The sequence below is a fragment of the Lutjanus erythropterus genome, chromosome 8, assembly GCF_056507025.1.
Source record: "Lutjanus erythropterus isolate fLutEry1 chromosome 8, fLutEry1.hap2, whole genome shotgun sequence".
NCBI classification, from domain to species: domain Eukaryota; kingdom Metazoa; phylum Chordata; class Actinopteri; order Lutjaniformes; family Lutjanidae; genus Lutjanus; species Lutjanus erythropterus.
Window position 1 is genome coordinate 8,202,560 of NC_139324.1, and position 25,471 is coordinate 8,228,030.

The window sequence follows — 25,471 nt, forward strand, 5'->3', positions numbered from 1 at the left end:
TCCTCCCTACAACAAATAGTATTCAGGTCTCCCAAAATGCTACTGCTAGAATTTTCTCATAACTCCCATTCTGGCTTCCCTGCGTTGGCTCCCCCTGCACTTTTGATTTTAAACCTTCCATTGTTAACCTTCAAGGCTTTGCATAACCAGGCCTCTAATCATATCAAAGCTCTTCTAACCCTGTACGAGCTGTATGAAACTCACTGATTACTAAGGGTGACTTTTGCAGTTCAAGCTAGGGATGGTTTGATATCACGTTTTCATGTCCGATATCGATATCAATACCACAAATGAGCTGTTTATAATGCATTTGTATGGAAGCACCACAAAAGCCATCTAAAAAATATCATGCTCAAACTGTGAAATTAATATACTGCTGCTTCTTTTTAATGAAGCATTTTCATACAGAACTTTAGTTAGCATTTTATGATCACTCAGCACCCTTCAGACTTTCAAAATGAAATTTAGATAATAAATACATAAATGTCACTCAGCTGTTTTGTTTTTGCTTCCTTGAGCTTATATTCCACACAGCAGACAGTTAAGCCAATTTATTGTAGTTGCATTTTTATATAATAGTTCAGGCTGTTAGATTGTATTTGATTACAAGTTTTCATTTCTCTTGACATCCAGTCTGGTGATTTTGGCCAATATCGGGCTGATACCAACACTGAATATCATATCAGCCCTCCGTTAGTTCAGGCACCCAAACTATGGAGTGGATTACCTGCTGAGATTAACTCTGACAGGAAGTCAGTGCCCAGGAAACAACAACAACCTGTGTGATAGCAACCTACATGCTGAAAATGGCAGATTAATACCTAGGATGCTAATGGCATATGAACATAAACAAACTGTTACTTTTTCTTTTGCAGTGATGTGGTCATTTTACTCAGATTTGCCTCCTGACGTGCAAATTTTCCACCTCAACAACTCCCCCCAACACTATTTTGTAGGGGTTCCATCACTGTATCTTGGGCTTAGCGCTGCGCAAGAAGATGGTGATTGTTTTAAAGAAATGCAACAAGCCAGAACGTTTTTCCCAACAGCAGAACAGTCATGTGTGGAGCCAGTAATAGCCAGGCAATAATGTGACATTAGAACCACCCCTGGAGGTGAGTACTTCTTAAAAATCAAATGATTAAATCATCATCTTGCATTGGTATTTACCCTTGCTCGTATATTATCAGCCACTACAAGGGAGACTTAATGCTCTGTGCAGTTAGGTGGAAAAAATATGTGCATATATTGTCATTGGCAATCGGCCAAAATGGGTTGGAAAACATCAGCAGATCAGATATTGACAAAACAATATTGTGCATCACTAATTTATAGATGCATTTTGACCACTTGTTAAGTACCTCAGCCAAGCTTGTATTTCAGCATATGAATGTTTGTGTGTACTTAACAGTGAAATTATTATTGCAATACCCAAACAACAGTTGATTTTGTGCCACTGGGAAGTGTTGGTTGAGACAGCAGGCACTCCACATATTCATTCTAAAAATTAACTTCTGTTAACAGCTGCAACTTCCACATTTATCAACCAAACAAATGGGAATATGAAATATAGGCTGCTGCTAGTCATATAATGTTACAAGCATCTTATTTGGGTGATCATATTTTACATTTTACCTTTTGTCGCACCCAAAATTAATTGTCACAAACAGCCAAAAGGTTCTTTTTCTTTTTATTATTTTGCTTTGTGGTGTAGGCCACTGATCGTTACTCCAAACAAAAGCACAGAAATGAGGCTTACAAGCGAAGAAAAGGAAACAGTATGGTGGTGACTTCTCTCTCAAAAGCAGTCACAATGTTAGAGATTCAAATGTCATCAAAAAGTTTTTACAGCTTACTTTTAAATCCTGTCATAGCCACTGTGATCCAGACCTCATGTTATCGGCTCAGAATTTCTTTTAATTAATTTATTTATACCATGTCTGATTATCAGAACATGGTGGGATGAGCATACAAGAGCACAATCCTTCTTTGTCAAATTCCCAAACAACAGTTATGTGAAACATCAACTAAAAGAGAGACATTCTAGAAGTTTTGGACACGGCGGAAGGACCCCACGTTGGGGTTCACGGCCGCCCACTCTGTGAAGCGGCGGTACTCTCCTCTCTCCAGCAGGTACTGGCGTCCACGGAAGTTGGGAAGCTCGTAGAAGACCCAGGCCCCGTCCTGCACCTGGGCTGAGTGAACCTCGCGGAGGTGCCACTGGTCGGGCAGGTTGCTCACGTCTTCAGTGCACTCCAACATCTGACCACCGAAATCATGACGCTCGTACACACGGATCCTGAACACACCAGAAGTCTGAAAGAAAGGCCAGATCAGTTAATGTCTACACGACGAGTGACCCAGCAGCTAACAACAGAGAAAATACACTCTATATTTTAAATATAGTTGGCACATTGTTGGTTCTGAGTACTGATCTATATATAACATCCATTCTTGCAAACTGAGATAAATCATGTCCTAACAAAAAGAAAAAAACTTAAATTATCAATACCACACTTAATTTCAATTTTTTGGTGAAAACATATTATTTAAGGATTCATATATATATATATATATATATATATGTGAAATATGTGTATGTGTATTTTTTTTTTTTTTTTATTTCTGTTCTGTCAGAAAACATCATTGTCCCAGACAAAAATTCACAACATCAAACAATTTAAAAATGCATTAAAAGCCCTCAAAATCAAACTAATAAAATCAAACTAATAATACCTACTGATAACATAGGTGTAATAATCAGCTGTTTTTGTGTTAAAATATATTTTTTATAAAAATGTTGGCCCTTTAAAGTTGTGTCCCAGATTTGAGTCAACTCAGACTCAGATTTGTACAAAAACACGATTTAATCAAGGCATAAAAATAGTTAGCTATACCCCTGTCTCACTTCCTGGTTTAAAAAAGGTGAGAATGCTGCTCACTTTCTATTTTTAGTCAGATTCATTAAAAAAATATTCTATCAAATGTCTCAACCAAAGCCAAATAAGACTTATGGTTTAAATGTGTATTTTGATTAGCATTAAGAGAACTCTCAGACACTTTAAAAAATAAAATGGCTGCTCACTATGACTATGCTGTGAAATAACAAAAATGTAACATTTTGTCAACTCTGTAAGACTCAGAATTTGATTTCATCTAATGGAGTTTAATCTTTTAAAATATGTTTTCCAGCAGAACTGACTGTTGTATGACCTGGCTCAGGTTTAACCTACTCTTGATACCCAATCAGAGGCATTTCCTATACTGGTATCAGACCCCAGTATTCAGTATATGAGTATTTGTTTTACATTGTAACTGAAGACAAGATAAGGTTATGCGTTTCTCTTTTTTCTCATTTCAATATATCCTCATTAACTAACCAAACTTGTCTCCTAGAAACTGCGTTTACATTCGACTAATTTTCCTGGCGGGGCGCTCCCTTAGAGACAGAGTGAGAAGCTCTGTCACCCCAGAGGAGCTCGGAGTAGAGGAGCCAGCTGAGGTGGCTCGGGCATCTATATCGGATGCCTCCCGGACGCCTCCCTGGGGAGGTGTTCCCGGCATGCCTCACCAGGAGGAGGCCCCGGGGAAGACCCAGGACACGCCGGAGGGACTATGTCACTCGGCTGGCCTGGGAACGCCTTGGGATCCTCCCGGAAGACCTGGAGGAAGTGTCCAGGGAGAGGGAAGTCTGGGCATCCCTGCTCAGACTGCTGCCACCGCGACCCAGCCCCGGATAAGAGGAAGAAGATGAAGATGAAGATGAGATGAGATCATTTTCCTCCCACTTGTGTTTTGAAAGGACACACCACCCTACAGGTTGCATGTGGAGGAAGGTGTTGTGGATGGACAGTCAGACGTTTCAAAGCAGTACAAAGATTTTATGCCACATTCACATCATGTGGGATGCAAATGTTCATATTTGCTCCTTGGCTGATCCTAAGCTTCCATGTCTCCTTGGTTTTCTGGCACTTCTGCTTTTATACTGTTTGATACACATTTTGTACATAATTCTCACATCTCATATTTGTTATTTCAATTTATCTGATATTTTTTTTATATATCGCTGTTTTATATTGTAGAAAAAGGCACATCTGTCTTCACACACTTCTTATTGTATATATTTATTATTATTGTTATTGTTATATTATCCCTTTTATATATTGTAGTAGAATATGTATATATTTTACATACTTCTTATTTTCTTCTTATGAATTCTCTGTGATCACATATATTTTCTCTTTTGAATGGGAGCACCTGTAACATCAACAATTTCTCCCTGGTGATCAAAAAAAGTATTTCTGACTCTCCCAGTCGACTTCTAAGTTGACATGAACACTGTTTACTCAATATGATAACTGTGATACTGATCCTGGAGAAAGACAGCTGATTGTTGAGTCTAGTCGCCAGGTCATCAAACTATCGATGCTTTTAATTGGTGGCTTGAAGACGGTTGGTTGTTGAGTCTCCTTGGAAATGAGAAGCAACAATCAACTATCTTACTGATCTGTGATTGGCCCAAGTCTCTCAACGCAGGTTAGATTTTCTAAAACCTGAAAAAGGCAAGAGGAGGAGCAAAGCAAAGTTTTCTCTCTTTTCACTCTTTAGAGGCTGGACAGGGGGTGTTGAACAGGTTGTAAGGTCTCTTGGGGCAAACTGATTTGATTAAAAGTTACTATGGAACTTTTTTCCCAATGATGCCAGAAATACACTGCCTACCCCAGCTTTAACCAAGAGTTGTCCCTGAGCTAAACCAAGTGTTGAATTTCTAAACATAACCATAGAAGTCTAATAATACTTTAGTTTATAGAAGTGGATAATGTTTTGCGAGAGCATGCATTGTTTGAAAACAATTTTTGTGCATGTCAAATACTTAAATTAACAGTTTCCTTGTTATGTTGATTAAGACAGGCATTACATTGGCCTTAAAATTCAAGAAAATAAGTATTTGCTGCTGTAAATTAGTAGTTTATACTGTAATAAACTTTCTAGAGACAGGGCTGAAATATTAAACATACTGGTGAAGTTGAATGTGAGAATGCAGAAAGACTGAGAGCTGCAGAGCTGCACTTAAGACTTCTCGTTCTGGATGCTCTCTGAATGAACTCACGTTTCGTATGATCCGGCAGGACCTGATGCTGTCATTGTATCCCATCCAGCGCTGGTAATCGGGGTACTCTCCTCTGGTCAAAATGTACTGGTAGCCCAGGTAGTTGGGTCTCTCAAACAGCACCCAGGCCCCGCTCTCTACACGGACAGAGTTGCAGCGGCTGAAGTGGGTGTTGAGCTCGGGACAGTCACTGTTACACTCATAGTAACGACCTTGGAAGTTTTTGTCTTCATAAAACACGATCTGGAAGAGGACAACAGCTGTTCAGCGGACCCTCTAAACTGATGACATGCTGCATAATAAACTGTATTTACATGCAGTTACTCTGCACATTTGTATCATGCAAACCTGCACCAGTTAAGTACAGCTGATGATTTTGTCAACTGAAGGAATCTCAAACCTAATTAGAGTCTAAGGAGGTCAAGTGTCCAACATGTGCAGTATATGTGAAGTAAAAGTAAAGGTAAAGTCTTTCTTTATGCTACAAGTTTGATTTCTTCTAATAAATCAAATAAGTGCTTGCAAGCATCATCTTCACGTCTTCCTACCTTTCCCACATTGTCCATGTTTGCACGAACTTCTGATAATTCTTTGTTAATCCCACTTTTCACACAGACAACATTGCCCACAGACCTGCTTCAGATTTATATATACAGTGTATGTGGGCACAGTGAAGTGCACTGCCAGGGGCATCATTGTCATTTTAATTGCCTCAGCATTTAAATCTGCACAATGGCTGATGTTGCAACTGTTTCAAAAACGCTTGGCTTTATACGGTGTTTACTCATAATCGCATCGGCTGACCTTTTGATCTGTCGATGCCTGATTCCAGAAACGATTTATTGATCCAATTAAATTGTCTCCTCTGCAGCCGGTACTGAGGCTCATGCTGTGAAGTTGGCCAGTGGCCACGTAGTGCCATGGTACATGGCTGTAACGTCTTTGGTGCAGAGTACAGGTGTATTCAGACTGTTGCGCTCCTCCCGCTGTCTCCAGTACAGTCAGCTGACTGTTCTCAGACCAGCTCTGAAAGACCAGCGGATAGAAGCAGGGGTGTAGCGGTAAATACAGAGGAGGGTAAACTGTGTTTTAGCCACCTTATTTCACCTTATTGATCAGAAAATAAATCAGTAAAGTCTTGAAGCAGTTTACTTGGGTTTTTACCTCCACTGCACCCCTCGATATAAGGATCATTGTTCTATATTTCTATCACCTACTGGATGACTTTACAGTGTTTTCATGGAACAGCATGATCCATCACTCAGATGACTGGAAGCTGTCCAACTTGACTGTAAAACAGGGCTAAAAGATTGATTATAGTCCGTCAGTAAATCAAACAAACAAATGAACAAATATTTTAAGAAATTATTTATTGCACATTTTTAAGCAAGTGTGGCAAACATTTGATATTTCCAGTGAAAAGATTTTGCTACTTAATATCTACTGAATATCTTTGGGTTTGGGACTGTTGGTCAGACAGAAGAGGACATTTAAAAAATGTTTCTTTGGGTGCCAGCATTTTTGTTTCATAAACCAAATTAATGAATTAACTGAGAGAATTTAATTGTCAGATTTTCCAGCGATGAATAATCATTCGTTGCAGCCATGTGCAGGAGTCTATTAGTCTCACCCTGCAGTGCTCATCCATAGTTGCCTGTGGCAGGAATTTAGCTTTTTGAAGATGTGTTTGACGTCTGATTGTGATACTAAAACTGAGCTAGCACTGTGGTTTTGTACTGATGTGTTCTGGTGAGATTAAATTCAACTCAGTTTATAAAATCTTCAGATATTCCTGTAAGGGTGATTGTTCCCATGTCAGGGGAGCAAAACAAACCTGACGCTGTTATTCAAAATCAATGACATCATTTGAGACCAGAAGAGTAAAGCAGTGTTCTCAAGTGTTTCATTGTTTGTGTTTGTGCAGAAATCTCCCTCTTTATTTCTTAGATTCTCTGATTTTTCTTCTTTCTTTCTTTTTATTTCTTGAAAAAGCACAGTTGTTTATTCCACACAGACCAAATCATTTGCATGAACAGTCTCTGACAGTCACTGTGATAAAAACTGTGACCACCAAGATCCCTCTAATGACCAGGCAGCCCTGCTGCTGATGCTAAAGCAACACAGTTTAGCAGCACCAGAAACTGACTGAGCGCTACACTGAACTGTTTAAACAAATACTGCACATCATAACCTGGATATAAGTAGAGTTTACTGCAGGGCTGTTGTACTGCACTGCATTATTTTTTGTTTAGTTGCAGGAGTGGATGCAATGAATTACAACTACTCGTTACCTTAATAAGACGTTTTTGGAGTACTTGTATTTTGATGAATATTTTTAAGTTTGTAATTTTACTCCGAGTATGATTACATGATGCAGTCTCCAAAAATCACTACTGAGTAGGCCTGCAATTCAATTCATATCCAAACCCTCATCTGCATTTTTGTAGCCAATAAGGCTGAACGGACCAATAAAAAACCCCGCTGCAGCAGGTACAGGTGTGTGGAGGTGAGCACAACGCAGCAGGAGTCATTTAAACTGAAGATGTGGAGAAAAAGAAACCACTTTGATTGAATGTTACTGCTGATAATGTATTAAATATGAAAGGTTAAAAAGTAATTAATACTCTCAGCAGTTTTAGTATATTTTTTTTTAACACCAGTACTTTTACTTGTAGTTGAGTAATATTTCAGTAAAAGTATTTCTGTGCTGATATGTTCAGGTAACTGTAAGTAGTGCATATAATAAGTAATAATTAACTGGATTATTTTATCATTAATTATTGTTTATAATAAATTCTGTTAAGAGAAAAGTTTAAATTAAGCTTGACACAGGCACAAGCAAACATTAGCATCAAAGAAATTTATTGCAGTTTCATTTTAAAAATCTTTTCACAGCTCCATGATTTTTTTGATGGAGGCCACGGTCGCTTTCAGAGCTCCCCAGTCTGAGTGGTGTCGGTACTCTCCCTTCTCCAGCAGGTACTGGCGACCGCAGAAGTTGGGATGTTCAAAGAAAACCCAGGAGCCCTCGAGGACCTTGCAGGACTGGACTTCATGCCGGAGCCACTTCTCTTCGAAGGACTTCATGTTGTCAGTCAGCTCCAAAGATTTGCCGGTAAAGTTTGGCTGGTCGAACAGCATCAGCTTGTGCGGCCCCTTGGCCTGAAACCAACAGTCACAGAAATGTGCTCAGTTTGATGCATGAGGAAACACAGTGTGTTTGTTTGTTCTTGTTATGTAGCGACTTACGTTTTTGATGATCCTGCAGGATCTGACACAGTCATTGAAGCCCATCCAGTGGTGGAAGTCATTATACTCCCCTGGACCAATGACATACTGGTAGCCTGTAAAGTTGTTACGCTCATACAGAACCCACCAGCCACCTTCTACCTTTACTGAGTTGCAACGGCGGATGTAGCCGTGCAGGTCAGGTGAGTCCCCTTTGCAGTCATAGGACTTTCCTTGGAAGTCCTGGTCCTCGTAGAACACAATCTGAAAAGAACATTTGTAAATAAAAAGAGAGTTTTATCTACACCTGTGCTTGCACATAGTTAGATTTACACTGACGTCTATGTTTCCTCCAAAAATTATTGGCTTTTGCCACTACAAGAACACACAGTTCATTCTCACCTTCTCCATCTGTGGCGCTTCAAACACTCGACACGCTAACAGACGCACTACTTTTTATACATGGCAGAAACAATACTACCAAATGCATGGTTAGCAGTGCATGTAACGGTTATTACAATTCAAATATTCGTCTAGAGTCTGCCTATTGTTCTTACTCACTGAATTGCCTTTCCACACACAATGGTTGTTTAGCAGTGCCAAGTATCTAAACCCCAGTCCCTGCTCAGTCCAAACTGATCTGAACCATTGCATAAACCGGTGGTATTAGTTTTCTGTAAGCTATGATGACACTGGTGACTCAAACTAAAGACAAAAATTAAATTGCTCATTCATTAGTTTCATTTTTATGACTTAGTTCTGGTTATATTGAACTTCTTGGAGCTTAATTCGCACGCCTTCAGAACTTAAGGTTTGGTGAAAGTTGAAAACTGTGGATATGTTTTTGCACGTCAGAACAATTTGTCTTCATGTTGAACTATTTTTTATAATGTTTTGCACAGCCGTTCAGCTCCGTGGGCAGTTTGGGGCTGTATAGTTCTGTGTCAACTGGGTGATGGATAGGCTCACTAAAGGTAGAGTCAGTAGGATTTGTCTGAGCTTCAGGACATCAAATACCAACATATTTATTTGGTGAAACGTCCCGAGCACAGCAAAACAATGTAGAAAAAAATAGGCAAATACAGGCAGAGAGCAGAGACACAGCCAGCACCACACACTTCTACTGGCTCATAAGGGATGATTGAAAGAGATTATACAATATGAGTCTATAGTTTTTAGTTTTTTTAGGAAAATGTTGCAGACTATACCTTTAACTATTTTGATTAGATTTTCAAATTCAGAATTTTCTCAAAGTACACATGAAGCTGTCTTTCTGCTAATATACAGAGAGATTTCTAAATCTTCTGTTTATGTTCTATCACACTGTTTGATCTCCCTGAGACAAATTTAAAAAAGTGATTGGTCATTTAATAACTGTATTGTAATAAAAGCCATCCACAATTATATCTGTTGATGACAGGATATTAAATAGTAAAGGCATCATTTTACATTGTTTGGAGTGTGGTTGTATGAGGTACTTAGCAGGAGTAGGAAGCTGAGCAATGTACTGCTGTGGACAGGGTCAGCAGCAACATGTATTTTAGACACCTACAAAATCAGTATCACTTTATTATATATATTTAGAATATTTTCTCTGCTGTAACAGGAAATTGCTGTTATATAAGCCAGATATCTCTCTCTCCAAACCAACCACACTCCTTTGGCAAAATCAGTGATTTTACCTCACAGAACACAGGAGTTGTTGGTCTACTGCTGCCTCGATCTGTTAGTTTGTTATTGTGTGACTAATTATCCCTTTAATCCTTACTCGCAGTTAAACAGACGACCCTTGTCAACCGCTTTAGATATGACGTCTGTTAGCACCAATATGTAATGTGATTCACTATGGAATAAAAGAGTCTTTGCTGTTTCATATTTTATTCATTCAGAAGATTCAGGAAATACATCAGAAAGAGTCACTGTTGAGTCTCATTGTCAGGATGTCAGATATCAGTGTTTTGGGTTGGTAAAGTGTCCCAAGCAGCAAAGTAGTGAGAAAACCAGAAGGTATGGGTGGAGAGCGGAGAGTCTCTGTGGATGCAGGTCCTGTCACACACCTCTGGTGGATCGTGGGTGATGATTCAGAGGGATTATGTTTGTATGAGTCTATGCATTGTTTTTTTTTTAGGAAAATCCTGCATAGTTTGATTTAAAGACAACATTATCACCAACAGCATCATCATCATATATGCCTGTAGGTCCTGATGCTGCCATGTCAAATTATATATAAAACAGATAAGTACACAATATTTAAGTTATCTCTGTCTTTACATGTTTTTACTATTTTCATGTAGAGTTAAAGGTTGACAGTATATTTGCCTGAATCTTCACTGTAGATCCGTAGCTTGGAGTCTGGTTCACGTGCACATGCACACCGTCTGAACTGTGTGTGTGTGGTGTGACATGTGCAAACAGCATGGTGGGACTTTAGGAGACTTGGATGGTGACTTGGACTTGGAGTAGCATGGTCTGCTACTATGCAAAGTATGGCTTAGGATTTTTTTTAATTCTATTTCATAAATCATCACAGTGTATCCAAGTATGCATCCAAATCATGTTTAACAATCGTCCAAAGTGTAAAGATTTATTGTAAGTCACATTAAAGCAGTGTTTCCCAAACTTTTTTTCTGAGGACCCACTTTTTAAAAATGACAAACCATCACGACCCAATTTAGGGTCAATTCATAGTAAATTTGTGCATAAATAAACCTACCTGACCATTTTCACTGCCATCTCTGGTACAGTTTATTGAAATCATACACATTTTATAAATGAGACATAAATTTATCATTTTATTTCCTCTCATCAGGAAAAAAAACATAGAATATTTTAGCCTGCTTCATAAATGAGACAAAAGAAGTGGATTTTGGCAGAATTAACAGGCTGTGAAATTTTCATCTCAGTAGTAAAATAATATACATATTTGCTGAATTTCTTCCACAGTGCTTTTTTTATTTGGTGACCCAAATAAAATCTCCTATGACTCACCTGTGGGCCCTGATCCAGTGTTTGGACATGACTGACATGAAGTGTTATTAGTTGATTAGCAAAAAAATGCCAATTGTGTAACTATAATTGCATGTAAAGATGAGCCATCATTTTATGTTTCCAGCTTCTTAAATGTGAGAATTTACTGCTTTTCCTCATATAAGTTAAATTAATATTTTGAGTTTTTATTTTGAGGTGACCGTTGGTGGGCAAGACATCACACAACCTATGATGTCCAAACAACTGATCAAAAATGACTTTTTTGAAACTTAAATGGTTCAAGGCAATCGGTCCCCTCAGACAGGTTAAACTAACTTATCACTTTTACAATGTACATGTTTCTGTTGTGCATGAATAATAACTAAACATAAACATGTTTGACCTGAAATGATGACACTGTGAAGTCTAACTACATCCCACATCAGTCTGCAGACATCTGTGGCTCACTAACTGGCAATATGATGATGTTGAAATATTTTGAGCTACTAATGTCTAATGTTAACCATTTTGTAATCTAATGTTATCAATTATGTTGGACTTGTAACATTTTCTCTTTATTATTATATACATGTGCCTGTCAGTGTTTAGAATAATCTGACATCAGCTTGTCTTAAGATGACTGATGATGAAGACTGAAAAGGCACCGAGGTGACTCCTCAGTGGCTTTCAGTCTAACTTACTAAGAGAGAACACAGACAGCACTGTTGCGGGTAAGAAAGACTTTTATTCATTTGAGTGCAAGACAGGGTTTTGGGGGGAAGGATGGATGCTGAGAGGAAAAAGCAGGTGGGAGACTGAGGGTTCTCCAATCTTAACTTTCTGGAACTCTACACTTCTTGAGAGGTTCAATAACTTTCTCAAGATTGTGGAACTTCAGTGGCGTTAGGACCTGAACCTTTTGAAAGCAGTCTTGGTGGCATTTGAGCTTTGGAACCTTGTCAGAGTTCTAGAAGTCATGTTCTAATGTTCTGAAGGTTTATTTTCTTTAGAAATTTAGAACTTTGGTGTCCTTGACACTCAAATAAGTCTTACTACAGACCCCTGCATTGCTGATGTTCTAGAACTCAGTGATCATGCGGAAGGATCCTGCAGCAGGGGAGGTGGCGCCCCAGTCTGTATAGTTGTGGTACTCGCCACGTTCCAGGAAGTACTGGTGTCCGTGGTAGTTGGGCTGTTCATAGAGGACCCACGCACCATCCATCACCACACAGGAGTGGAACTCCCGGAACTTGAGCGCATCGTAAACCGATGGACAATCCTCAACGCACTCTGCCGCTTGGCCTCCGAAATCCTGCTTGTCATAGAATCGGATCTTCCAGGACTTTCCATACACCTTGAGAGAGTTAGAGAATTAAAGTTGATGAAATGATGTCAGTGTTTAGTGTCCACATCATTTATCATTCAACCTAGTTCTGTTCCCTCATTCGCTTTGAGTTCACATCTACAAATGGGTTTCTTGGCTGTTTTCCTAGTTTCCTTCAATAATCGACGTGCACCCTGCTGCCAAATCATGAGCCTTTTATCTCTCCTTTTTGTCTGTTGGCCTTTCACTGATTACTGCTTGGTTGGTGCACTCTGTGGTATTTCACAGGAGCTCGGCACTCTCCTGCAAAAAGTTAACCCAGAGATGTGACAGAAAATCATGCTGTGTCCCTGATTTTATGTAAACCACCACCCAAACCTGACTTCATTATGTTTGACTTAATCTATAGCTTGATGTTGTTAGCTTATTCCAACTTAATTAAACTGGTGCATTCACAATACTTACATACACAGAACAATCTTTACTAAAGTGTGACTTTCAAAGCTCTGTTACCTGTTATGTTCTTAAAAGCATCTAGCAGCGACTGAGCTTACGTTTTTGATAGAGCGACACGACTGGATGCTATCATTGAACCCCATCCACTGCTGGTGATCAGGGTACTCCCCGGTGCTCAGGATGTACTGGTTGCCAGTGTAGTTGGGACGCTCGTACAGCACCCAGCAGCCACTTTCCACCTTAATGGAGTTACAGCGGCTGAAGTAAGAGCGCAGGTCAGCGCTGTCAGCGCTGCACTCGTAGCATCGGCCCTGGAAATTCTTATCCTCGAAGAACACAATCTGGAAGGAAGAAAAGACGAAACCTGGTAAAACTCTCATCTCAACATTGCAACAATAGCTGCCATTATAATGACCACAAACCAGACAAAAGACAGTTTAAATGCCCCAGTTACTGCCTGAAAGATCTTGAAAGACTTTAGGAAACAGCGTTTGCTCCTTACCTTCCCCATTGTTAATGATATTGCTTGCCACCCACCCAGCTGCAGCTGTGTTGAGGCTTATATCGAAATGCAGAATGTGCAGACGAGGGAAAGCTATTGTCATCTAAATTAGCCTGATTTGCATATCAGCAAAATGGTTTGGTCAAGTTTGATTTCCCTTTGTTCACATATGTGATGGCCTCATATCAAAAAAGTGCCAAAACTGACATATAAAACTTCTAAAGGCCAACAGTCAGTCTTAATGATAGCTGTGTGTATTGTTTCCGTTGACCTTTTGACCTATTTATTTCTTCATTTTTTGGTTTCTTACTTGAGGAACAAGAATTTTTTTGGCAAATTGACGTCATTTTACAGGCTGAGATGACAAAATATCATAATGAAGGCAAGCCAGTGGTGGGCCTTGGAAATGCAACGTCTTACCTTAAGTCCAATATTTCATACTTAAGCATTTTGTTCTTGCTAACAGCGCACCAGTATGCTATTTTATCCAAGAGGTCAGGTGGTTTAACAAGCTCTTCATTACAGATTGTCATTACAGTTAAAAAGTGAACAAAATAAAACAAAAACAAGACATTGCACCACTCCAACAACCAAATGTGTTCAGTTGAACTGAACTTTGTCTTTTTGGTTCTTTTATCTCTGTCTGACCTCCTAGTGTCTTAATGAATTAAGGATCTGTATTGAACACAATGAAATGATATCGATTACATTAAACTGAGCACACTTTCCCAGTGACTTGTATAAGAACACAAAGTTGATTCCCAATTCAAGCTGCAGTGCCACGTCCTCAGAGATCCAGTGAAAACACAGGTGTAATTGATAACACTGACCACGGCCGCGTTAAGTTGGGTACAGCCATGATTAATGTTATCACTCACCCGTGTGCTTGTCTGCAGTGAGAAAGGTCTGACTGAGATCATTCCTGAAAATCTAAATTACATTTTATTGTTTATGCAGACTTGTGCTTGTTAACAGTGAAAGAAAAACAGGGTGCATAGTAAGAGAAGAAGTCCCTTTTTGAAACCAGGATGTTGTGCTTTAATACTATGAGTCTCAGGATGCACAATTAAGATTGTCCTTCTGTTTGTTGTGGGCCTCATTAAACCTGACAGCTTGAAACTGTGTGTATTCTGAATGAATGGCACCCTGTGCAGAGGTAATGTATTTAGGAGACTGGCTGAATTTCCTATTCAAATTTTGGGATGACATTGTTAGTTTTTCAGAGAGTTATGATTTTTGTATTTTTATGGAAACTATCAATTAATCCACATGTACCACAACAAGTTGCCTGCAAAATATTAACCACACACTTAATTTAACATTCAAAAAGCAAGGATGTATTATTTTGTCAAAATTATTTAAAATTCACAATTTCAAGTATTACTTCAAGTATTCTAAATATTAAATAAACATCTTGGGAAGAGAAGATGCTACTTCAGCTAAAATGGTCCAAATAAACAAATAAAATGTGAATTCCAATTTGCAAGTTCTATTTTGAGTTAGTGTTTAAACAACGCATAACATTTCTTCATGAGGTTACAACTTTAGCTGTGTAATTTTACACATTTAATATAGTAAACATAACAATATTCTCATATTTAATTTAAAAAAAAAACTTTTCACACATAATTTAAAAGCTGATCATGTTTTTAATGCTGCATTAAAGCTCCAGTGTGGAAGATTTACTGGGATCTATTGGCAGAATATGGAATTAACATTGTTAATTTGTGTATAATCACCTGAAAATAAGAATTGTTTCATGTCCACCATGTTCCACCACATGTTTCTACAGTAGCCCAGAACAGACAAACTAAACATGGACTCAAGATACAACCTCTAAAGTTCCACGGCCACCGTAGGTTCTCCTACATGCTTGGAAGTGGAGGGTGAGGCAAGCTGGTTGCAGTCTGAAACCTCACCGCCAGATGCCACTAAATCCCACGTACTGGTCCTTTAACAGTCCCTTCAGTAATTCATTTTAAGCTGGAACAGGGACGGAGATCCACTGCACAGAAACTAACACTGATGCAAAACACAGTCCAACATCTTTACCTGCAGCTTCAACCAAAGACTGACGCTGACTTGATTAATTAGTAAATTCCTTCAAACTGGACTTTTAAACTGAAACCCAGGTCAAACAAAGACACATATGAAGTACAGCAACAGATGTTTTATTTACAGTAAACAGTATGACATGTCATAGTAGGGACAGTTCAAATGAGATACATATAAAGGATGGCAGAATTCCATTTAGTCTCTTCAGATCCAGGGTCCTGATTGTTCATGCTGGCTCACTTTCACATTGTCATGGTTTACTGGGACACTTGAATAGAACAGAGCTGCTGTTACTGTTATTGATAACAACTGTGCTTTTCAAAACGTCTGTGGTAACAGGCCTGCCAGAACGATAGAAGCAAAAGAACTTTGTGTAATTCATAAAACCACGGTAACTTTTTCATCCCACCCTTTGTACGCTGTGTAGCAAAAGATACTGAGTCAAACTAAACAGACAAATATATATCCAAAATGATATTTTGCTTTTTCCTGTCCATATTTGATGGTACAGAGTGAAAGGGAACAAGGGAATACAGAGAGGAGGGTTGAATGTCGTGGGCTTGGCAGGATATCCAGAGAAACACAGATCTCTGTTAAATCAGCAAGCAAAAAATGTGTTTGCTGTGTATTTAATCAGTGGTTTTCATTTCTGAATTAAAAAGTATCACTGAGATGAAAAATGAAAATTTCTAAGCATCCAGATGCTTCGGGATAAGAATTCATTTTAAGTATCAGACATCAACAAAAGCTACTTACTAAAATATTCTTTTTGTTAGTAAGTGCTAGGTAAAGCTGAAAATTCTACTTCTACTACCATTTTACTTAACCTATCTTACTTTTATTGTTATTCTATTAAGCAGCTTTTGCATTTACTCATTTAGACTTTATATTTATTAGTTATTGTTTTTATTCTTTTTTTTCAGCAATCTCTGCCACAAGAAATCCTTCATATCTTATCTTATCTTATCTTACCTTATTTTATCTTTTCTTATCTTTCCTTAAGGTGCAAGAAAAGGTAAGGGAATTACAAATATAACATTGAAAATGTGGAGTAAATGTAATAAAATTGACCTGTAGGCATTTAAAATGTGTTATCTCTATTGTTCTTAAGACGCCCATGACAAATCCATTCAGACAGACAGCTAAAACTGTGATCAAACTACATTTTTTCTTGCCACTCTAATCTTCTCCGAGTCTGAGAAGTGTAAAAAGTGCAGCTCAGTTCTTCTCCCTCCTGTCCTGCCTTGTGTCTTCCACCCATTTCCCCTGCCTTTGTTCTGGATCATGATGGCACAAATGAAATTAACAGCGATCGCAAGAGCTGCTTATTCATCAGCTTCCAGATAATTTGAATGACAAAACCCTGTTACAGCGCGTATAAAGTATAAAAGCCGCCTGGCAGCCACAGGTTGTTGGACAGATTCCCACAAACACAGATCATCAAACATGGGCAAGGTATGTAGAGAGCAGATCAGGCAACAAGCACTTTTCTGTGTAGAAACTCGGCACACACACGCACACATACACACACACACACGCACACACACTGGAAACAAGTGAAAAAAAGAATTTAAAAAAGAGGGACATCAATCTCAGTTTACAAAAATATATTTTAACAAATTAGGGCCTGTTCCAAATCCATTTGTAATGTTTTCTATGTTTCTTTCTTACAGATCATCTTCTACGAGGACAGGAACTTCCAGGGTCGCTCCTATGAGTGCATGAGCGACTGCTCTGACATGTCCTCCTACCTGAGCAGGTGCCACTCCTGCAGGGTGGAGAGCGGCTGCTTCATGGTCTACGACCGCCCCAACTACATGGGAAACCAGTACTTCCTGAGAAGGGGCGAGTACGCTGACTACATGACTTTCGGCATGAGTGACTCTATCCGATCTTGCCGTTTAATTCCCCAGGTATTTCAAAGTCTTTGAAAATCATCTGGGCATATCTTAATGTCTAACATTGATTCAAAATAGTCAAATCTATTACTGGTTTTATTTATTTGCTGTGCTGTTAAAATCTGGCCATTTACTGTAAAAGACTGTAAATCCTCACTCAGTAATAAGTACATTTTACAAGCAGCAAAACTGCAGTCTGAATTCGTCCCTTGCTGACACATCTCCCTCTGTTTCCATCAACAGCACAGAGGCCAGTTCCGGATGAGGATGTACGAGAGGGAGAACTTCCAGGGCCAGAGTCATGAGCTGATGGAAGACTGCGACAACATCATGGACCGCTACCGTATGTCCGACTGCCAGTCCTGCAACGTGATGGACGGCCACTGGCTGATGTACGAGCAGCCCCACTACAGAGGCAGGATGATGTACCTGAGGCCCGGAGAGTACAGGAGCATGAGAGATGTGGGATACAGCGGCATGAGGCTCAGCTCTGCCAGGCGTATAATGGATTCCTGTTGAAGCGGAGAAACGGCAATGTGTTGTTGAATAAAATAAAAGAGGAATCAAACGCCACCTTGTCATCGTGTGATCTGGTATCTCAGAGAAGATGGGCTTTTTTGTGTGTCTGTGAGGAATAAAACTACATAACTGGTCTCTAAAGTGACCTAGTGTGTCATATTCACACAATTAGTGCAGTGTTGTGCAAGTTCACATTTACAAAGCGGCAGCTCAAAGTTCAGTTCACACAGATTAAAATGAACTAATTCTTGTTTATAGTTCAAATTTTTAATTTTGAACCAAGTTGATTTATTTTTTTTCTGTTTATCTATTTATTTATTTTTTAAGTTCAATTTGAAATAGAACTTCTTCCTATCAGGATCACTGGAGTCTAATGACACTAGACTAATTAACTAATGCGCAATATTCATGTTTTTCTATTTATTTTATTTGTAAAAAATACTTTTAATGCAATTTAAATAATTAAAATCTTGGAAAAGTAGCCTAGTCTACTAAAAAATAGAATAAAATAGAATAAAATTTTGCTTTGAATGCAGACAATGCCTGACATCGGAGAGAATTTGAACCACATACAAAATAAAAACATAAGTAACATTAGATACTACAGCAGATAGATACTAAATTTTATCAGTGTGTCACCTGCCTCCAGCCACTATAACAGCTGCCCCCACAAATGAGGTAACAGTAACACATTGACTTCTTGCATGAAATAAAACATGAGAGTCTTGTCTTATTTATGAAAATATATCAACTGTATTATTAATTAGTAATAAATAAAACAATTTTAAAATGTTAAAATTGCCCCCAGTCTCCCCTATCCTAAAATACTGAGACAAAATAATGAGAAACTATCTCAAAAGAATGATTTAATGATTCAAAACAGATAAATTTTTCTAGTCGAATAAACTTGAAATTAATTCAGTTGTACTTTCAAAAACATATTCAATCATTACAAACAAATTGGATTTACTTTTATGTTTTCTTAGTTATGAAGAGTCAGTTTCTTCATCTCATACAAAGAGTGTTGGAATGTTGGAGCTGCCCTAACCAAGCATCGGCACAAATACCACATGTGAAACTGACCCCTGAGTGTATTAAATTGTAGGTGTGAAGGGGTTGGGGAATTAATTTCATATTAACCTTCATCATGGTTTGCAGTGTTTTCATCACTGTAAAAACAAGCAACCATGACTAATCTTAAAGTCTATTAGGGGCACACAGAAAAAAATCCTTTCAAACTAAAAGAAGGAAGATCTCAGGAGAGCTTGCTGCTAATATGATCGTCATGTTTCTTAAGAAACATCTGTAACAAACCATCCTGGATGTCAGGTTACTACCACAGGAGCCAGATGGTGAATCAATCTCTTGCTGAATCCGGCTGATCAATGTTTTCCATTGAAAAAAGTCATCAGTGCCGTTCTTTGATCTTCCTTCACTGAAGAAACTAACTGATGTTATCACAGCATCTACACTAACCTCTTCAGGTCATTGTTTGTTTGAGATGAGTTGCTTCCATAGATGCTTCTTGTTGTAGTCCCACCTGAATCCAGGCCCATAGCTGGCAGCCCACACTGAAAGTAGTGCAGCCAGTCAGCATCATAGGAGGGACTACTGACAGCTACAGGCTTGGTTTGACGTGTGTCAATGGTGAGAAATGTCCATGGAAGCAACTCGTCTCAAACAAACAATGGCGTCTCCTGAAGAGGTTAGTGTAGAAACTGTGATAGCATCAGTTATATCAGAACTGGAGAATATTTCTTCATTGAAAGAAGAACAAAGAACAACGCTTAAAGACTTTTCTCCATGGAAAAGATGTTTTCACTCTTCTGCTGACCAGCAAGAGTTTGATTTACAAACTGGCTCTGCTGGTTGATCTGATTGGCTAAAACTAGGGTTCAAACTCAGGCATGTTACAAAGAAATATGAAAACAACATAAACCTAACCACAACACACACACTTCACAATATTAACTAGGCGTTTAATGTCCTGTGACTTGTGTAACATTCCTCTACCCGTTACCTTACAGCTATTCTGTCTTCAGGTATGAGAATGTGTTGGAAATAACAATCAAACAGGGCAATAGTGATGGAGGAATATTTACATTCTTTATATGATTAAAATGAGATTTATCATGATGTAAAAAATACAAGATGAATTCCTGCAATATAAATGTTACATGTAAAATTAAGTAAATGAAGCTCAGCCTCAGTTCAGTCATGCCTCATTCATCCATAACTGTCTTTCTCTCCCCCTCTCTCTTTACCCACCTATTCTCAACAGCTATCTATGTGCATTCACTCTTTAAGTTAACCAACCAAATTTAGCCAAAGTCTCTATCAGCCAATCATGTCGTTGTGTCAAAACTTTAAATCTGTTCTCCTCTCTGTCACCGTCAGCTGTCATTTCTGAGGAACTGACGGCTGCGGGATTGGTGCGACCCTCCTCCGCCCCATTCTCCTCCAGTTTTTCTAATCCAGGGTCCAGTGAGTGTCTAGACTCCATCAGGGGTTTCCTTTACCAATCACAGCTTCACTACCCCCTTTATACATGATGATGTCACAGTGGAGTCTAACCACCAAAGACTTTCACATTTCTCTCTCAGTTGTGTGCATGTCAAATAAATATATTTTGTAGACTCAGAATGAAGTCTCTCCTGATTGAAGTATAATTAGCAAAAAGTGTGGTGCTTCATACCTGTGCAGAAAATACAATACAATAAAATACAGCAATGCAGAAAAATGCCCCCCATTCAGTGCTGTATTATATATGATATCATTGGTTAATTAATACCGATATTTTAATGAGTCGATAACATTTTACTGTTCAAAGGGGAGCTAATTTGAACTATGTTGCACAGCACAATCCACCACTTTACAAGACAAGATTAAAAACTGAAAAATATCAGAGTATAAAAGCGCAGTTGTCATTATTCTAACTGTTGAGCTGTCTGCAGTGGCACTAAGTCCCACAGAAGACAAAGATATCACATTACAGTGTGTGTCCAGATGATGGGCTGATGGTGTGAATATAACAAAGTGCTTGTCACCCCAGAGCTAACAGTGACAGCACAAAGAGTCCCAGCTGAAACGTTTGCTGCTGTCACCCACCTGTACCCCATAGGAGAGCGGCTACAGTTGGCACTGCACCAGATGCATACAGTCTGGAATAATAACCATTTACAGAGCGATTTAACAAACATTATAGCCCTGTATGCTATGCTGCTGAGTAAGATTTTTAAAACAATAGCTCCATAGATCATTTAGCTATCATGACGGGTATAAAAGTGACAGAGTTAGACTGAACAAAGTAGCAGTGCAATCGGGGATAGGATTGAACACCAAAATGGGCAGAGTAAGAGATCATTATTATGTTTTAATTTAGATTGTTAAATACTTATAAATATTTATATCTATTTGTATATATGTAAATATATATATAACATATCAGATTTGCTGTTTGTTGAGCCAGAAGACATAAAATATGAGGTGTTTTATTTTCAGATCATCTTCTACGAGGACAAGAACTTCCAGGGTCGCTCCTATGAGACCAGCAGCGACTGTGCTGAGCTGACCTCCTACCTGAGCAGGTGCAACTCCTGCAGGGTGGAGAGCGGCTGCTTCATGGTCTACGAACGTCCAAACTACATGGGCCACCAGATGCTGGTGAGGAGGGGAGAGTACCCCGACAACCAGCGCCTGATGGGAATGAGCATGAGCGACTGCATCCGTTCCTGCCGCATGATCCCCATGGTATGACACTTTGTGTTGACTCATGATTAGCAAGTAACGTAATGCATTAATTCATGAACAACTCTCAAACACAGCGCAGAAAAAAACATATTTGATTGGAGAGTAACCTTCTCTTTATGTGTCATTTTACAGCACAGAGGTCCCTTCAGGATGAGGATCTACGAGAAGGAGAACTTCGGAGGTATGATGACTGAGCTGATGGACGACTGTGACTCCATCCATGACCGTTACCGTATGTCCGACTGCCAGTCCTGCAACGTAATGGACGGCCACTGGCTGATGTACGAGCAGCCCCACTACAGAGGCAGGATGATGTACCTGAGGCCCGGAGAGTACAGGAGCATGAGAGACATGGGAATAGGTCCCATGGACATGAGAATTGGATCCATCCGTCGTATCATGGAAACCTGTTAGAGGAGCAACCAGCCTGGAGATTCGAAGATTTAATGAATAAATAATAAGAAGAATTAATCAAGTTTATCATTCATGTTGAGTTTCAAAACATCAACTAGTGAGCCAGGAGGAAATGTGGGGCGCTATCACAAAATTACAGAGAAAATTGCATGAATTATCAGCATCCAAAGGACAGTTTGGACTGTAGTGAAATGTACTATTTCAATGACTGTATCCCCCAACACTTCTTCTTCTACTACTTATGAAATGTCTTATGTCATATATGATACATGTGGCATTAAAAATGAATTTCAAAGGATGAAAATGGTAGTAGTGCATGAGTTTCCATGAGTTTCCTTAAATTACTACAATACATTTGAAATAACAAAATATGTAAAAAGTAAATAAAATAAAATAAATAGTAAATAAATAGAAATATGGTTTGATGAAGACATGCCAGTGTTTTATTAGAATGCCACCATTTTGGTTTAAAGTGTCAAAATTCCAGTAACACTTGTAAGGTAAGGTAAAGTAATTTAGTGTCATGCAACAAAAGGTGCACAGCCCTCATGGGCTTATAAGACACTACAAACAACACTATAAGACAACGAAAGCAAAAGAAACAAACAATCTCAAATCAGATACTGAGGACTCAGACCTGCTTCTTAGCATCCACATACCTTGAGCCTATCTAAGGCACATCACTGTGACTTATAACACTTCAAATAAAAAGTGCACTGTTGATAGGCATTTAACACAAACTGAGCTATGAGAAACACTTAGTTGTATTTAAGTCCACATTCATCAGATATGGAAAATAAATCCAAACAATCATCACACATTTTATGAAAAAGCCTGTCTCGAAAATTCTGATATAATGGACAATAGAACAAAAAGTGCATTTCATTTTCAACCTCTCCCAAACACAGATGACACTTTTTTATGGGGAATTTTCACAGCACACACAAGATAGCAGGAAAATTGCAGGTGGAAATAACAACGTTAATGACAATTGTAACGATGGCTGAGACACTACAGTAAGTTAAAAAAAAGTGGGAATTCTGATCTTTTTTCACACAATATTTTCATGTTTAAGTGCCAGTATGAAAAGGATGTACAATCACAAAGAGCAAAAGGGTTTCAACATACAAATAGTCATGTGAATATTGTTTTATGAAAGATGAAATATGAATCTATCCTTTAAGGGAGCAGAGGCGTTGTTAATGTTATTAGTTTGACTGTACTTTTTCTGTTATGAGCAGTCAACTTGACTCATGTAATGGAAAACAAAAAAAAGGAAAAAAAAAGAGGTAGAATAAACCCAGTTCCAAATCTGTATACTCGACTGTACAGGGCAATAAAAAATAATAATTTTCACTTTTTTTTCCCATGAGTCTTGATAACACTATTGACAAGGCAGTCTTTTTGATATTTGCTCTTTTATAAAGATGAAGCTATAATAATAAGTTTAATGTCACGCTGAGGACGTGCTGAGGATGGAAATCAAAGGCTTGATGAAAATAATACCCAAGGGGTGCTGAAGCTTCATGATTAAAAAGAAAAAAAAGTTAAACGCTGCAATCTGACTCCCTAATAAACTTAATTGTAACACTGACTGAGGCACATAAAGGCAGACACAGCAATAAAACAGATGATGTGTTTGTATCTGTGGGGATCCAAATGAAGAATAATAAAAATGAAGATGTGGTACTTCTCTTCAGACTCTTCAATCACTTCACTTTTATTGGCGACATTAATGAGCACCTTAAAAAAATCCAATTAGAGGGCACAGTCAAGTAAGGTGACAGTGATGTTCATTTCAAGACTTATGAAACAGTCAAACATTTAAAAAGTATGAATTAATGAATCTAATGTTGGGAAACTCAGTACACCCACCAGCATCTATCTTTCATTTATAATCACAGCTCACAGCAACAGTGGCACCAACATAATTGAAACGTGTATTCAAATTCAACATTTTTAAATCATTCGTTACAATAAACTGATGTTATGTAACGTCTGATTGCTAGCAGGTCCCAGTGTTTAGAAAGCCAAAGACTAAAAAATAAACTGAGTGAAGTTGCACGCTGAGTACGCACAAGCACCCATACTTAATATCCTGATTGTGAAAACATGTGCCTCACATTTGGTTCCAATAGCTGCTTCAGATTTACACAGATTTGTTAATCTCACAGTCTAAAAAAATGTGTCATCAAAAAGTAGACATAACATTCTGGTATTTTTTTTCAAACAAGTTCTTCAAACCTACATGACCAAAAGTGTAAATTGTCATCATCTTGCAAAATGACCCATACGATCCTTGTTGTTTTGCACCTTGTGGAAAAGATTGTGGTCACCAGAAAGATTCATAAAACTATTTTCAAATCATCTGAGGTCAGTGTTTGCTTCAACTCAAACGCTGTTACTACTCTGTTAAACGCACATAATGTAATTTCCACCGCTATTTCACTCAAAATTTGAACAAAAGACGTAGTTTGATGATGTCGTGAGGCAGTTTGGGATCTTGGGAGTTGTTGTCCTCATTGTTAAATAACCACTGTTGCCGATGAAAATTCATCTGTGTGGAATTATGGTCACGGTCGAGGTAACGTATCAACGTTTTACTCCTGTTACATTTAGTCACGTTCACAACTTCCTTCCTCAGTCTCTGACACACCAGAAACACACCGTCATCTTGAATAAAATTCTGTAAGTACACAACTCAATAAAATATATAACGTAGTCATTTTAAGACATTTTATTACAGATATGTTACATATTATAATTTTAATAACACTCAAGAGACCAAATGATCACAACCATCGAAGTCCTGTCTGTTTAAACTGCAACTATCAGACATGACGTCACTTCACAAGGTGGTCTGGTCACTTATTCCTACAGTATGAGGAACCCTTTATAATACCATCATTAATAATGGTGTAATAATAGTTAATTAAACTTAGTTAATTAAATCATAATTAATTATTCTAATTAACTAGTTTACTAATTACAGGTAACACTATAATTAATATTGTTTGGGATGCTTTTAATATTTATTATATTATTATGTTATGTATAATACCAATTAATCAGAATGTAATTATCATCTTGTATCAGCTATGACGCTAAATATATTTTTATTTTATAGTACATGAACTATTGATAAAATAACACAAATTATAGCATTACTAATACTTAACAAACATTATTTATATACAATGTCAGTGTTTGTTACTGTGTTTAATCAACTATCTTTGCCATTTATTAAT

The 25,471-nt window shown here is 38.2% G+C and overlaps 5 protein-coding genes across 6 annotated transcripts; 2 read left to right on the top strand and 3 right to left on the bottom strand.

Moving 5' to 3' along the window:
* Window positions 1–2,043: 2,043 nt before the first annotated feature.
* Window positions 2,044–5,676, bottom strand: LOC146322395 (gamma-crystallin B-like). The gene is made up of 3 exons (XM_084723961.1): window positions 5,659–5,676; window positions 5,111–5,353; window positions 2,044–2,316 (listed from the first exon to the last, which is right to left on the bottom strand). The coding sequence occupies exons 1-3, from the start codon at window positions 5,674–5,676 to the stop codon at window positions 2,044–2,046; spliced, it is 534 nt and encodes a 177-aa protein (XP_084580087.1).
* Window positions 5,677–7,999: 2,323 nt separating this feature from the next.
* Window positions 8,000–8,749, bottom strand: LOC146322396 (gamma-crystallin 2-like). Its single transcript, XM_084723962.1, has 3 exons — window positions 8,741–8,749; window positions 8,360–8,602; window positions 8,000–8,272 (listed from the first exon to the last, which is right to left on the bottom strand). The coding sequence occupies exons 1-3, from the start codon at window positions 8,747–8,749 to the stop codon at window positions 8,000–8,002; spliced, it is 525 nt and encodes a 174-aa protein (XP_084580088.1).
* Window positions 8,750–12,383: 3,634 nt separating this feature from the next.
* LOC146322397 (gamma-crystallin M2-like) lies at window positions 12,384–13,596 on the bottom strand. Of its 2 annotated transcripts, none has more exons than XM_084724399.1 (3): window positions 13,588–13,596; window positions 13,184–13,426; window positions 12,384–12,659 (listed from the first exon to the last, which is right to left on the bottom strand). In XM_084724399.1, the coding sequence occupies exons 1-3, from the start codon at window positions 13,594–13,596 to the stop codon at window positions 12,384–12,386; spliced, it is 528 nt and encodes a 175-aa protein (XP_084580525.1). The 2 variants fall into 2 exon arrangements, with proteins under 2 accessions (XP_084580525.1, XP_084580526.1); XM_084724400.1 differs by having other exon boundaries at window positions 12,384–12,647; window positions 13,175–13,426.
* A 3,707-nt stretch (window positions 13,597–17,303) lies between these two features.
* Window positions 17,304–18,087, top strand: LOC146322398 (gamma-crystallin M3-like). Its single transcript, XM_084724401.1, has 2 exons — window positions 17,304–17,555; window positions 17,784–18,087. The coding sequence occupies exons 1-2, from the start codon at window positions 17,364–17,366 to the stop codon at window positions 18,057–18,059; spliced, it is 468 nt and encodes a 155-aa protein (XP_084580527.1). The 5' UTR covers window positions 17,304–17,363; the 3' UTR covers window positions 18,060–18,087.
* Window positions 18,088–21,328: 3,241 nt separating this feature from the next.
* Window positions 21,329–22,457, top strand: crygm5 (crystallin, gamma M5). The gene is made up of 3 exons (XM_084725318.1): window positions 21,329–21,335; window positions 21,529–21,809; window positions 21,942–22,457. The coding sequence occupies exons 1-3, from the start codon at window positions 21,329–21,331 to the stop codon at window positions 22,221–22,223; spliced, it is 570 nt and encodes a 189-aa protein (XP_084581444.1). The 3' UTR covers window positions 22,224–22,457.
* The last annotated feature ends 3,014 nt before the right edge of the window (window positions 22,458–25,471 follow it).

Excerpts from the sequence above, each read along its gene's own strand:
- LOC146322395 (XM_084723961.1), bottom strand. Across the intron at positions 2,317-5,110 it reads CCTGCCGGATCATACGAAAC|ACTTCTGGTGTGTTCAGGAT; the intron begins GTGAGTTCATTC and ends CCTTTCTTTCAG.
- LOC146322398 (XM_084724401.1), top strand. The coding sequence starts at position 17,364 with ATGAGCGACTGCTCTGACATGTCCTCCTACCTGAGCAGGTGCCACTCC. Across the intron at positions 17,556-17,783 it reads CTTGCCGTTTAATTCCCCAG|CACAGAGGCCAGTTCCGGAT; the intron begins GTATTTCAAAGT and ends TTCCATCAACAG.
- crygm5 (XM_084725318.1), top strand. Across the intron at positions 21,810-21,941 it reads CCTGCCGCATGATCCCCATG|CACAGAGGTCCCTTCAGGAT; the intron begins GTATGACACTTT and ends GTCATTTTACAG.
- LOC146322397 (XM_084724399.1), bottom strand. Across the intron at positions 12,660-13,183 it reads CGTGTCGCTCTATCAAAAAC|GTGTATGGAAAGTCCTGGAA; the intron begins GTAAGCTCAGTC and ends AACTCTCTCAAG.
- LOC146322396 (XM_084723962.1), bottom strand. Across the intron at positions 8,273-8,359 it reads CCTGCAGGATCATCAAAAAC|GCCAAGGGGCCGCACAAGCT; the intron begins GTAAGTCGCTAC and ends TGTTGGTTTCAG.